The sequence below is a fragment of the Nanorana parkeri genome, unplaced genomic scaffold (genome assembly GCF_000935625.1).
Source record: "Nanorana parkeri isolate BGI_ZX_2015 unplaced genomic scaffold, ASM93562v1 scaffold135, whole genome shotgun sequence".
Taxonomy (NCBI): domain Eukaryota; kingdom Metazoa; phylum Chordata; class Amphibia; order Anura; family Dicroglossidae; genus Nanorana; species Nanorana parkeri.
In genome coordinates, this window is record NW_017306403.1 from 601,978 (window position 1) to 616,445 (window position 14,468).

At 50.0% G+C, this 14,468-nt stretch overlaps 1 protein-coding gene across 6 annotated transcripts in view; it reads right to left on the reverse strand.

The window, feature by feature from the left end:
* The window catches only part of PLXNA1 (plexin A1), a 293,334-nt gene that overhangs the window by 98,274 nt on the left and 180,592 nt on the right, over positions 1-14,468 (reverse strand). For 4 of the 6 annotated variants that reach the window (XM_018553932.1, XM_018553935.1, XM_018553933.1 and 1 more), the window contains 2 exons: positions 12,872-12,971; positions 1,120-1,234 (listed from right to left, as the gene is read on the reverse strand). In XM_018553932.1, coding sequence (XP_018409434.1) covers positions 1,120-1,234; positions 12,872-12,971 — 215 coding nt within the window. The remainder of the gene's footprint in view (positions 1-1,119; positions 1,235-12,871; positions 12,972-14,468) is intronic. The other 2 variants (XM_018553936.1, XM_018553937.1) reach the window with 1 other exon arrangement.

Consider the following 14,468-nt stretch of genomic DNA (forward strand, 5'->3'; position numbering starts at 1 on the left):
CCCCGAGCATTGCATATGCTGGAGGAATGTACCTGGAGCATATTCTCAATGATTGCACAGAATGAATTGCAGCAATGTTACCTCTAGCTAGATTTTTAATTGGCTCACATTTTGTATTTTATACTTTCATTTTTCGATCCTCAGTCTTGTAGGTGTGACCATTGTGACTGCAGAACAACTGCAGAGATAAGGGATGCACCGATACCGGTATTTCAGTATCGCGCATGAGTATCGATATGAGGTAATTAGATCCTGAGAAAACATCACATATAATGACATAATTTAAATAAAATCATAAAACCAATCAAATACGAAGTAGAAACCGATACATAAATCTGATCCGTTCCACGTTACATTATTTCAGGGGTAAGCAACCTTGGCATTCCAGCTGTGCTGAAACTACAAATCCCACCATTTTTCTGCCTCTGGGAATCATGCCTGTGGCTGTCAGTCTTGCAATGCCTCATGCGGCTTGTAGTTCCAAGGTTGCCTCCCCCTTGGATTATTTTAGGTTACCTGGTCCCTTAACCCTGATGAAGGGGAAGTTTTGAGCCCTCGAAACGAGTTGCCATTATTTTTTGAGCCGGAGGAGTCCGGTGACATTAATGTCCGTGACGTCACCGGATCGCCGACGGAACTCCCGGAGAGGTGTTTTCATTAGCAATCAAAATCATTTTAATCGATCAAAAAGTTTAACGATTAATCGAGAAATTAATCTTTAATTTCCACAGCCCTAGTACTTAGATCTGATACGTATGCGGGTCAGGGATCACTGTATTGGAGTTTTCAATGCACTTATCTTTATGAATTTAGATATGGAAATGGAACAGTGATACAAGGACGTTGCTCACTTTTGACTTATTAGAACTATTGGTTTTTGCACGGACCGAGTGCAACATCACAGTTTACTATACCATTTTGGGCCCCTATGGGGGGTTTTTTGGCTTCTATGGCGACGGGTATACATCCGGTGTGTTTTAGCATTGCAGCGTTCAGACGGGAAAAGTGACATCGGAGCCTAAAAAATGTTCACTGATCCCCCGCCTCTGCCAAAACAAACCTCATACAGGACGCTGCACATACCAATGGAAGGAATGTTACATTGTATCACATCCCTACCTCTGACATCTTCACCCGGCCCTCCAGGAAGGAGCAGTCCGCTGCATTGTGGGTACACACGTGCCGATACTTGCACCAGTGACAGGGGAACGATCCGTTCACACAGGACAGGCAGCTGCAGGAAAGAGAAGGGACATGGTGAGAGACGGAGGACAGCACCAAGGAATTCCCACAAAGCATCCGAAGAGAGACATTGTTATTGCAGCAAACATTAAAGCTGAACTCCGGGGAAAGTCCAAAGTTCCTCCTATGTCCTAAGACAGGAAGTGTGTTACTGGCAGGATCACCAGATGGAAGAAAGCCTGAAACATCTAAACGAATGCGGTCGCCACATCTAAGGACTGTGGGCTGCAATATATTACTTGCTTGTTAGACTTAAAATCAGAGGTGGGCAAAACTCCGGCCTTCCAGATGTTGTGGAACTACAAGTCCCATGAGGCACTGAAAGAATCTCACAGCCGCAGGCGTGACTCCCAGAAGACAGATGCATGATGGGACTTGTAGTCTCAGCACAGCTGAAGGGCCGGAGTTTGTCCACCCCTGATTTAAAGGGATCTCGTCCAGATATTTTCATATTAAAGGCTTGGGCTAGGATTTGATTCTTTGGCTTTAACTGATGTCTGTGATTTTGCTATGGAGAAATCAGTGTCACAAAACAGGAAGTAGACTTGCTGTCCTGGAAGATGATTGGAGAAGCAGGAAGTAAACGGAAATCTCTACAGTGGGGACGCAGGCAAGTCTGACAAAGGTTCTGCTCCAACCTAAACAATTAAAATGGCTGGAGGTACATTAAAAGTTGACCACCGGCCTTCCCTTCAGTCTTGCACGGTGGTACCGGCTCCTCTCCTGGACTGAAACTTACTCTGATTTCACTGGGTACCAGGTTGAAGCTGGTTGATTGGGATTGTAATCGTTTTTTTCCGTGCACAGAGTTGGATATCCCCACCATCCCGCCAAACGGAGACTAAAGTAACACCTGAGACTGAAGTTTCGGCTGCTGATCCCGCTGGGGATTTGGGATGCGGAGCAGAAGTTCCGCTCGATGGTAATTTGGGGAGAATTGATCTTCCTGTACAGACTCCGGCCAATGAAGTGGGAAAATCCAATTAAAATGCCAGTCACTCCCCTCTATGGGAACCCGGGCAGCTCATCTGCAATGCTTCAGCCGCTGTGCGATAGGCGGTTCCGTGTGCGCTGCTTGTGATGCGCAACTCAGCAACGGCACAGATACCGCAAGAGACATGTAGTGTCAATCTGCTCTCCGTAAAGAGTACCTGTCACTGACGGTCTATAAGGACAGTGAGGTCTTTAGTGTGTGAATGACAAGAATTCAGCCAGTCTGTACACTGTGGAAAAGCCGCATCCGAGCTACAGAGAGGTCACAAGGACCCAGTGAGCTCACAGTTCACAGAACCGCCTCAGACGTGGTTGTCATGACAGGTTCTCTTAATGGTGACCCGTTTAGAATTAGATGTGCAATGCTTCCTCCTGCCTGCAGCAGACTGATCACTGGGGGAGGGGAGACTGAGGAAATGCTTCCTCATGCCTGCAGCAGACTGATGACATCATCTCAGCCTAGGCAAAAAGTGACATGTTTCGCCCAATGGGCTCAAAGCTGGCCTTATACTAAACAGCACAGATGGGGGTTGTGCCGCTGTCAGAGCACATGAACAGTGACTGCAGCTTATTGGCAGAGATTGTCTGTCTGTCAATCTGGTACCAATAAAGTTTGTTTTGATTCAGTAAAAAAAAGAAATTACAACAAAGCGCAGCTTATGTGGGGGGATCCCGTAGAGCCTGTGCGCCCGCGGCGGGTTGCTGCATGCGTTTGCTTGGAGTGCTGTCATCATCATAATACAATATTCACTTTCAGGTGAACGCCACAACCTGTAACAAACGCTCCCTGAAACAAAACGCGACCGTCTCCCTCCAAATGTCATTTTTTTCCCCCTCCCTCTTTCCCCCGCCCGGCGCGTCTCTCCTTCTATTTGAATACGTAGATGTCATTAGTCATTTTAATAGAAGCGGATATAATTTTATTTACTCTGGAGACTCCTTCAATGAACGGCCCTGACATTTGGTAAATGCGTGCGTTTAGCGAAAACGTTGTAGCTATTAGGTAAAGTAAATGGAGAGTTAATAAGACGCATTTCGGGGCTTCGGCGGAGCGCAGAGGAATCCTGAGGACGCTCATCGAGGCCGACACGCAGGAGCCGGCTGGGCTTTAAACGAGGACTCCGCTGAGCACCGTCCGAGCACACAGCACGACCCCCGGAGGGTTTATTTTACTAACGCGCCGGCATGAACACAAAGGGGCTCGTTTATAAAGCGATGAATGCAACTTTCACCAGTGTGAAGAGATGCGGTGGCTGCAATAGTTTTCTTTCTGGCTTCCCCCCACCCCCTTTATTTTTACCTGGCGATCCTGCCAGTAACGCTTCCTGTCCTAGGGTGACAACTAGGGATGCACCGATACTAGTATCAATATCGGTGCCGATTCCGAGTATTTGGGCAAGTACTTGTACTCGTCCAAATGCTCCGATGCCTAGCACGAGTACTTCCGGTATCAGGAAGCCGGGCAGCGCGTTATTACACGCTGCCCGGTTTCGCGATTGACCGGAAGCTGGCCTCGTGAGGTAAGGTTACCTTACCTTAGTATGTGTAGCCTGTCATCCCCCGGGGCCCCTCCAGTGAGAATGCGGCCTTCGTCCGGTACCCAGCCCGAGCCGTCCAATCAGGAAGCCGGGCGCCGTCTAATGACGCCCTGCTTTCTGATTGTCCGGGAAGCTGGGTTCATGCTCCCCTCGTCATCTCATGACAAGAGAGCATGGAGCCGGCCTCCCGGACAATCAGAAAGCAGGGCGTCATTAGACGGCGCCCGGCTTCCTGATTGGACGGCTAGACGGCTCCAGCTGGGTACCGGACGAAGACGCGTTCTCGCTGCAGAGGCCCCGGGGGATGACAGGCTGCACATACTAAGGTAAGAGGGGACTTTTTTGTTAATCGGGAAGCCGGGTGGCGACTCTTTACACGCTGCCCGGCTAATCATGAAGCCAGGTGGCGAGTCATTACACGCTGCCTGGCTTCCTGAATGGGACTTCCGTTACTCGGTAATTGGTATCGGCAAGTACCGAAAAAAAATTATCGGTACTCGGTACCAAAATACCAGTATCGGTGCATCACTAGTGACAACGCCAACTCACTGCACTATGGTGGAGCAGCGTGGTCACCCTAAGGCTAGGTTTACACCGGGGCCACTCCTGACCGCGCGGCAATTGTGCACAAAAATGCGCGGATTGCCGGAGTCGTCCACCACAGCCGTTTGGACTGGATTTTCTAATGGCACCCCAGTCGCGCAGGGCGGTTCGCAAGAGATTCCGTCCGTGCAATTGAACACGATAAAGAAAAAGCCGCGCCTGGTGTGTCACAAAAAAAACAAAAAAGGTACTTTTTGTAATGATTGCCGCGCGGATGTAACCCCATTGAAATCAATGAGGACCGCGCGGCAACCACTGTCCCGGGATGCACGTCCCAGGTGTTGCTCTGAACCAAGCCTAAGACAGGACTACAGAACATCGTCCCCTGTACTCCTCTCCATTACATAGGGGAGGAGGCATTTTATGGTTCAGAAAAGACAGCTGGAAAAACTGATGGTCAGAGATCACGGCTCTGCGCACAGGAAGTGACAACACTGGATTTCTGGCAGGATCAACAGGTATTTTTCTGTACTTGCTGAAAAGGAAAACTAATGCAGCTGCCACATTCAAGGTGCAGTATATGACATCTTTGTCCTTGGAATGAGCTCTCCCTCCGATATCCATCTATTAGAATTTGTTCTATTTGGAGATCTAAGCGGCTCGGCTGTTTTTTTGGGGGATTTCCGGTTCAGAGAATGCAATTGCTGACCCTCCTGAAAATGCACGTCACCTGCTGTCATGCTCATCCTTCTTCTGTAGTATGCCGGTACACACGACTGACCTATCTCTAACATTCCTCCATACTGGTCCCAGGTCAGCGGCTTGGAAAGTACTGAAGCCAGTGACAGTCCACCAACCTCCATTGGGGGGGGGGGTCAGGCAAGTGGTGGGCACATCATCGGGCAGCTATAACACTTCCTGCGTGCGTCTCCTCTCTATGTCTGGCGGCTCGGCTGGAGAGGCGCACTCATTATAATATGGATCCAGGGAGACGCAGGGAAGTGAAATGGCGGCCGCCTCAAGAGCTCTCACCACCTCCAGGGTTCCCCCTAACAAACTGTGAAGTGCGCTTTGTAAATAACGCTCCTCCAGAAAGGATCGGATCCTCCGCGTCAATTAGCGAGCGTGACCGCCAACAATGAGGAGCAATTAGCTGGATAATGCAAAGATCAGATTCATCTGTCTGCCAGGTAATGGACTTCCTCCCCGCCACCTCAATGAAGAGACGCATCGGAAGGTCCTGCTGAGGCGACGGGAAGCTTAAAGAGAACCCGTCAGCGTTAACTAGAGACATCAGAAGGCTGCTAAGCCACCAATGGGAGAGGACAACAAGGGGTGCTAAGGAACTGCTGGGAGGGGGGTGCAGGGTATGAAGGGCTGCTGAGTTACTGCTGGGAAGGGGAGCAAGTGGTGCTGAGCTGCTTAGTCACTGCTAGGTGGGGGAACAGGGGGTGCTGAGCTGCTTAGCCATTGCTGTGAAGGGGAAGAAGGGGAAGCCGAGTTGCTAAGGCACTGCTGTAAGAGGGAGAAGGGTGAACTGAGCGTTAAGCTGAGACATCAGAATGCTGGATAGCTGCTAAGGCACAGATGGGAGAGGACAACAAGGGGTGTGGAACGGCTGAGGCACGGCTGGGAGGGGGAGCTGATCTTCTGAGCCACTGCCGAGAGGAGGAGTTGCGCTTCTGAGCCACGGCTGAGAGGAGGAGTTGCGCTTCTGAGCCACGGCTGAGAGGAGTAGAGCTTCTGAGCCACTACTGGGAAGAGGAGTAGAGCTTCTGAGCCACGGCTGAGAGGAGTAGAGCTTCTGAGCCACTGCTGGGAAGAGGAGTAGAGCTTCTGAGCCACTGCTGAGAGGAGTAGAGCTTCTGAGCCACTGCTGAGAGGAGGAGTAGAGCTTCTGAGCCATGGCTGAGAGGAGGAGTAGAGCTTCTGAGCCACGGCTGGGAGGAGGAGTAGAGCTTCTGAGCCACTGCTGGGAGGGGGAGCTGATCTTCTGAGCCACTGCTGATAGGAGTTGAGCTTCTGAATAACTGGGAGGGGGAAGCCAAGCAAGCTCGGATAACTTAGGCACTTCAGCTGTGCATTTTGAGGATGAATTCCTCCACAGTGCCTGCAGTTATAGGCGTCAATGAGAGCTTTATAGCTCCTATGTAAATAGTGGAGTGCCAGCCATCACTTGGCCTCAGGTTCACATTAAATGCAGCATGTTCAGCCTTCGATTCTAAACTATTTTTACAACATTTAGCACTCCATATTCCGGCACGTTCATGGAAGGACCATCAGTTTACGAGCTCTTTGCACGCTGACGCACTGAATAAAGTTGTCTTCTATTCATTTGTATGGCGCTTTCCTCTACTTGTTATACCGCCAATATCATCACCTTGGAACGTCTCTCCCCCTTCTCTCCGGTTCTTTATTTAAGAAGCGCATCAAACAAAAACAAATAACTCTCCTATTAAAGAACGCTCCGAGATTACGTATCGATCTTCCCATTCAGGGCGGTTTATTAAAAGGAAGAAAATAAACATAACTATTCAATTTGTTCTCGGGAGCGGATCCTATGTATGGATTCCTCGCCCCCATGATGTCACCATTCCAACCATTCATCGCTGGCTTTGTGCATTCAGGGTACTGGGGGTCAGGGGTCACGCCCGGAACAGATAATATCTTGGCTCGGCCGTTTAACAAACCGCAGAGAATTGGGATATATGCTAATCGCCGCTCACCCCGTGGCTCTGGTCTGTATCTTTGACCTTTGAACCCCGAGAGCATAAAGGGAGTCATCTTCCATGGGACAAACGGCCCTCTATGTTCTTCGGCTGTGCGTCTTCCAAGGAGAGAGCGATGTGGCATAATCAGACACGCACATCTACAGCTCGCAGTACAGAGGCTGATGGAAGATAAAGTGTCATAAATAATCCTTCTGCTGTATGTGAAAGGAGGAAATCGGAGCAGCCATAGGGAGCCCCCCAAAAACAATGGGGAACATACCAGAGGTAAATAACCCAGGACCCTGACGCTGCAAGGCTACAGTGCTTACAGCTTGTCCAGGTAGAAGACCAGCGTGTCCTTATCACATCGATGGCATTGCTGCTTAAAGGAGAACTATGAGGGGGTGCTTTTCACTCACCTCATAGTTCTAGCCGACCTGTGACAATGAGACTGTCACAGGTCGGCTCAGTAGATCGGGAGGTGAGCGAACACATACCGGCGTTCACTCACCTCTCAATCTTGTCACGGCTCTCTGCCGTGACAGGGGAGGAGCTGGATTCCCACCTCCCCGCTCCGATCCGCCAGCACTGACTGGCGGAACGGACGGGGGAGGGGGCGGGTACAGCTGGCTCTGCCTCTAGATAGGCAGAGCCAGCTGTCAGTTACACAGCTGGGCGGATCCCGGCACAATTGTCGGGATCCGCTTCAGCTTCGGCATCTCAGTATACCGCGAGCTACAACTCGCGGTATACTGAGCCTAGGGTGACGGGAGGACGCTAGTTTGTGCCCTCCCGTTACCCTAAGGAGAACTATGTGGAAAAGTCTTAACCCCATAGTTCTCCTTTAAAGCACTTTTACAAGCGATTCATAAAATCTCATATAACCTTTAACATGTCAAAGTCATTCTCTCTGTCACTCAAGCAGCTGGGCGGATCCAGACATAATTGTCGGGATCCGCTTCAGCTGCGGCGTCTCAGTATACCGCGAGCTGTAGCTCACAGTATACTGAGCTTAGGGTGAGGGGAGGACGCTAGTTTGTGTCCTCCCGTTACCCTAAGGAGAACTATGGGGAAAAGCCTTAACACCATAGTTCTCCTTTAAGGCTAGGTACACACCTGTGCGATCCGTGACCACGTGGCAATTGTGCACGAAAGCGCGCGGATTGCTGAGCGCTGTTGGTGCCATTATTTTCCAATGGCACCCCAGTCACCACGCCGGGCGGATCGCGCAGGATTCTGCCCATTCAAACACTAAAAAAAAGCTGTGCGTCACAAAAAAAGTACATGTACCTTTTTTCAGCGATTGTCATGCGGATTTAACCTCATTGAAATCAATGGGGCCGCGCGGCAACCACTGTGTGCACCTGCAAACGATCGCGCGTCCCGGGATCGTACAGATCTGAACCTAGCCTAAGCTAGCCATACACTGCTGGAAATTTGACCAGGACCTGACTCAGTCGCCAACCCTCCATTCAGCAAGTCAATGTTTCAGAGCCGATCCGAAATTTTCAGCCGAACAGCGACTGCAGCCAATTAGCTACGTCGAAGCCAACCTATGGGTGAACATTCCCTTCTCTGCTAGGGAGATTCACCCTCTTCGTATGCAGGATAGAAAGTCATGGGGACATCCAAACTTTTACACTCGTCACCAGAACAAGAAATAAGAGGAAATCTTCCAATGGTGTCACCTGCGACCACTGCTACTACGTCCCTCCTCTATTTAAAACTTGGCTGGCGATCGTCTGTGAAGGTTCTCACTCATCCAGGTCAAGGAATATCGGTAAGAAATATATCGAGGCAGCTGGACTTGTTGTATTGTTCTTGAAGACGTTTTTCTGGTCATCCAACCAGCTTTCTCAATTCTGTATTCCGGATGGAGAAAGCTGGTCGGATGACCAGGAAAACGTCTGCAATAGTCCAGTTGCCTTGATTTTTTTTTTTACAGATTGGTTAGCGATTGACTTTAAAGTGACGCTAAACTCAGGAATTAAACCTTCACATGCATTCAGGTCCCTTAACCGCTAACAAAAATGTATCTCATCTGTCACCGTGAAGAAGGGGCCTGACACTTTGGAAACATCCGGCGCAGCTTCACAACCTGAAAAATCATTTACAGCCGCGCAGGGAAATCATTGCATTTGAAATTCCAAGGATCTCTTCCAATTCCCCCCTCGGATTTACACTTTAATATGCCAAGGTAGGGAGGTCTCAGCGGAGGAGCGTACCGCAGCCCGGGGTCCCCCTTGCAGCAAAACACACCGGCAGCCGATGCTCAGAAGCCATTAAATATAAATCCGCGTTGCGCAGGCGACACACACGGAAAATACACACACACACGCCAACAACAACAACGCTGAAGAAATATTTAATTAAGCCGATCCTGAAAGAAAAGGAAAAAAAATCATTCTTGCAAACATCTCTCCCCTCGTTTTAGAAATGAGAAGCCTTTAGCTTTACCTACAAACATGTTAATTGGCCTGTTCTTTATGCAAATTTATGCAGTTTGATTTCGGCGGCGGATATTAATCTGAAGGCAGCGTGCAGCCGTCACTCTCTGGTGAGTCTGGGAGGCGAGTCGGGGAAGAGGCAGGTGCTGAACCCTCATATGAGGAGAGAAGTGCTGAGATACCTGAGAGGGTAAGAGGGGCAGACGTCATCGATGCAAGCGCCCCGAGACCAAAGTTATCTGAGGAAGGATACGGAGGGTTGAAGCTGAACTGCCGCCATCAAAACTTTCACCGACATATCTCCCTCAATAGCCACAAAGCAGATATTATATCCACTCAGTGTGGACCAAATGCCTTTGTAGTAGCAGTTGCATCATCACTTTGTTGAACACAGCTTATGCAGAGCTGAGGGAGGGGGCCCATTAGGCCCCGCCCACTACAGACAGCCTGAAGAAATCTACAGGCAAGACCAGTCACCCTACACAAGACGCCGCAGCCGGAGCGGATCCCGACCTGGACGTTGGGATCCGCCCAGCTGCGTGACTGACAGCTGGCTCTGCCTATCTAGAGGCAGAGACAGCTGTACCTGCCCCGTCCGTTCTGCCAGTCAGCGCTGGAGAATCGGAGCGGGGAGGGGGGAATCCAGTCCCTCCCCTGTCACGGCAGGGAGCCGTGAGACAGGATCGAGAGGTGAGCGAACCCGGTATGTGTTCGCTCACCTCCCGATCTACTGAGCCGACCTGTGACAGTCTCATTGTCACAGGTCGGCTAGAACTATGAGGTGAGTGGAAATCACGCATCTCATAGTTCTCCTTTAAGTATGGGCAGTTTTCCTACATGGACCAAAACCTGTCAAGTGAATCAGCTTCAAACTGGTTCTGGTGTTTATAACGGTGGTAAGAATATTAGATTGTAAGCTCCTTTGGTGCAGGAGCAGAGGGCTGTATGTATTCTATAGAATAGATCAATGTTCTTTCTGTGAAGCATGACGCAGAATGGTGATCTACGTTCTATTGCAGAACTAGGAGCATGCAGCTGTGCATGTTCCTAGTTCTAAGACTGCTCTGTCACCCACAGCCGCCAGTCTACATGAACAATCGGGAGCCAATCAGCTTGATTGCTGATCATGTGACCATTATAACAGGCATTCCTGGTGATCACATGATCATTATGACAAACAAAATTGCTGGCGTCCGCTGCAACAGGCAGAGGTACAGTTACAACAATAATTGAATATAGATTTTTTTAGCCATCTCGTTTTCAGTTCTCTGCACATAATTCTTCCATATGTGCCTGGCTGGAAATATGGGGGTCCTTGTTCTCTGAACTCAAATTAGGGATATGCTATACAGACAATGCATAGCGGAGGTTCAGGAAAGGTAGCAGGGAATTTCCCAGCATCCTCTGGGGTCCGTTGTGCCGGGGAGATGCTAAATCCGTGCCGATTAAAAGGGAAGATGGTAAATCTCATGTTCTGCACACGATATACGTTACGCTCCGGCTTGCCCCCGCTCCAGCACATTTGCCCTGCAGCTAGACTTGCTGCCCATAGTACAGGAAAACCCAGAGACGTCTCCATTAGCAGAGCCCTTCATAAAAGGGCCAGCGTAGCGGAAAGTGACGTGACGCACACAATGTAATATAACAGAGGTATAAAGAAGTCGGCGAATACATGACCCCCCCCCCCCTCCGGGGTATTACCCCCGTGCCTCTGAATACTGCCCTGGCACGTTTCGTTGCTCCATAAATGGCCATTGTGATCACAGCACAGCCCGGGCCTCTGAGTCACAACAGGCAGGAAAAGAGCAGAGACCCGTATAAGAAGCACTTTTCCCGCCCTCTTTGTACAGAAGCAACCGGCGGCCGCCCTATGCCTGCGAGCAAACGTGAGGGATGCAAAAAAGGTTTTATGGCCATTTCAGGTCACCGGTAATGGAATGTACGACCACTTACCAGTCCCTTAGGCTACATTGGTTTCTTTATATTCAGGCCTTCATTTCTTAAAGGAGAACTGCGGGTAAAAGTGTTAAGCCTTGAAGGGGTGGCTACCCCCGCACTGCAAGGGTTAAAGGCTCTTTTTTTGTCTACATGGCAAAAAAAATAAAAAGTTATACTCATCTGAACTGTGGAGCCGGCTGGCTGCTACTCCGGCACGTCTCCCCCCTCCATTGCAGCGACGATACGTCCCTCGACATCCCATACACAGTGTACAGAACGTGATGACTCAAGGATCCTTAGAGCGCTGCAGCGGAGGGGGACCAGTCTAAGACCAAGCTGGCTGGGAGGATCGAGTGAGTTCCTAGACCGGTCCCTGGAGCCTCGCTCCGGTCTAAGGATCCTTGAGTCATCACGTTCTATTCACTGTGTATAGAACATGAGGATGCCGACAAACATACCATCACAGCAGCAGAGGAGAAGACGGGCTTCGGGGAGCGGAGTAGCAGCCAGCCGGCTCTGCGGTTTGGCCGAGTATATTTTTTTTTTAGCGCCTAGACAAAAATGAGCACTTAACCCTTACAATCCAGGGGCAGCCCCACTGCAAGGTTTAAGAACACTTTTGCCTCAGAGTTCTGCTTTAATTTTCACCTGGTGATCCTGCCATTACCATACTTCCTGTTCCAGGGTGACAACGCTCTCTCACTGTACTGTGTCTATGGAGGAGCAGCGTCACCCTACCTCTGAATCGGACAGCAATTACCTCCCCCATCTCCATTACAAGTTGTGGAGGTGTCCTATAGGATACAGAGATAGCTGCAAAGGCTGGTAACATTGTTTGAGATTTCAGTTCAGGAACTTACAAGGACATGGGATTCATACATACACACACACACACACACACAATCTATCTATCGCTCTCTATATTAGGGATACACCGAAACTAGTATCAGTGCCGATAGAGTGTTTGGGCGAGGAACTTCCAGTATCAGGAAGCCGGGCGGCGAGGTCATTACAAGCTGCCCGGCTTCCTGATTGGCCGGGCAGTCGGCTCCATGCTCCCTCATCACCAGGGAACATGGAGCTGGCTTCCCGGGGCAATCAGGTATCCAGGGAGCTGGTAACGACTTGCCCCTCGGCTTCATGATTGGCTGTGAAGGCAGCTCTATGCCCCCTCATCACTGGGTGACTAGGGAGCATGGAGCTGGCTTCACGGCCAATCAGGGAGCTAGACGGTGTGAAATGACTCGCCACCCAGCTTCCTGATTGGCCAGAAAGCAGGCTCCATGCTTCCTCGTCACCTGGTGATGAGGGAGCATGGAGCCGGCTTCCCAGCTAATCAGGGAGCTGGGCGGTGAATCATTAGACGCCGCCCGCCTTCCTTAATGTGACTTCTGAAGAACCAGTATCGGTGCATCCCTATAAGATATAAACACACACACAAACATGAAATATGACTTACGACTGGTGGACGCTGCAGTTGTAGAAAACAAAATCCACGCTGGCAAACTTCTTCCCGGTTTCCTTGGACTTCAGAAACAGTTTCACAACTCTCTTGTCACCTAGAAGACAAAGAAGACGGTCACCACACAACGCCGCCATCAGCAGAAAGAAGACTGCCCGTCATCCTGTGACTTCCAGCCCTCTAGAAATGTCGCACTTCCTCTTCTCCGTTATGAGCGTTTATATCCCCGCGTTACACATTGAATTCGCCGTCATATTTCTCTGTGATAATTGCTGCTGATGTATCTGCACCTGCAGGAGCACAGTGTGCATTTATATTACGCGGCTTAAAGGGGCTCTACCATTTAGAGAGGTTTAAAGGGGAACTCCAGCCAAAGCACATTCCTTCAGATACGGCAGAATAGGGTTAGCGCCTCTACTGATGTCTGTGTCCCCGTCTCTGAGCTGAACTTTCCGTTTCCCATTCTGAAGTTGTGAGACTTTAAAGTAGGGATGCACCAATACCGGTTTTTCGGTATCGAGTACCGATGTTTTGCTTTCTGCACTCGCCGATAGAGTACCGATACCGGTGCTTCCGCTGCCATGGTGCCGGCTTCCTGGGAAATCAGGAAGGTGGGTCATTACTCGCTACCCAGGTTACTGATTACTGACATTATCACTACGTCCCTGTGCTTCTTTATGCAATGCCGGCAGATCATGGCTGGTGGGAGGGGCCAGCAGGGTGCTGTACATTGCTTTTATGAAAACATCACAGCACCCTGCCTTAGTATTCCTCTCAAGATCCCTCAGTCCTGACGCAAGCAGTGAGCGGGCTCTTGGGAGGAGTTATGCAAATATCATAACGCTTTGATGGGTGGACGTCAGTCTGGAGGAGTGGGCGTTCCTAGCCAGGCTGTATTTGCATGTAGACCGGCCTAAGTAACCCCCACATGTGAGAGCGTGTGCTAGCCATGAAAGAACTGAAATCCAATGAATAAAGGGGGGCGAAGTCAGACTGGGGAGGAAAGTACTAGATGATGATGGATGTCCTCCAGCCAGAGAACGAGGCGGGCTCTATCTAACGTGCTGCAGCTTCTAATGCACATTGTCGGTACAACTGAGCACGGCTGAAGGGAAGGCCGGAGGTCAGATTTAAAGTGCATGTAAAACCTAACAATAAACCTCTTCTAGCCCTATACATACTTCCTGTGGCAGGGTGACAAGTGCAGTGAGTGTTGTCACCCTAGGACAGGAAGTGTGTTGCTGGCAGCAGAAATTAAAGGGAAAAAAAGGCTGAAAGCGAATGCAGCCGCCAGATCCAAGGACATGCGAGTGGCAAATATATGACATTCCTGTTCTTGGGTTGAGATTCACTTTAATAACAAAGTTACTTTTTGGGCATTTTCCCCCAATAAATAAATAATCTGCTGCAATGTATTTTGTTTCAGCCAAGCAGCTGTGAGTGCCTAGGCCCCTCCCACCGGCGTGACATCACGCTTTCCAATGCATTGTCCAAAATGGCCACTTTGGATGAGCGTAGCCTCTGCCGTGAATGTTAATGCAGCAGAACAGTTTTACTGAGGACTCGGCGGCGGGATCGGGGACAAGGGGGGGGG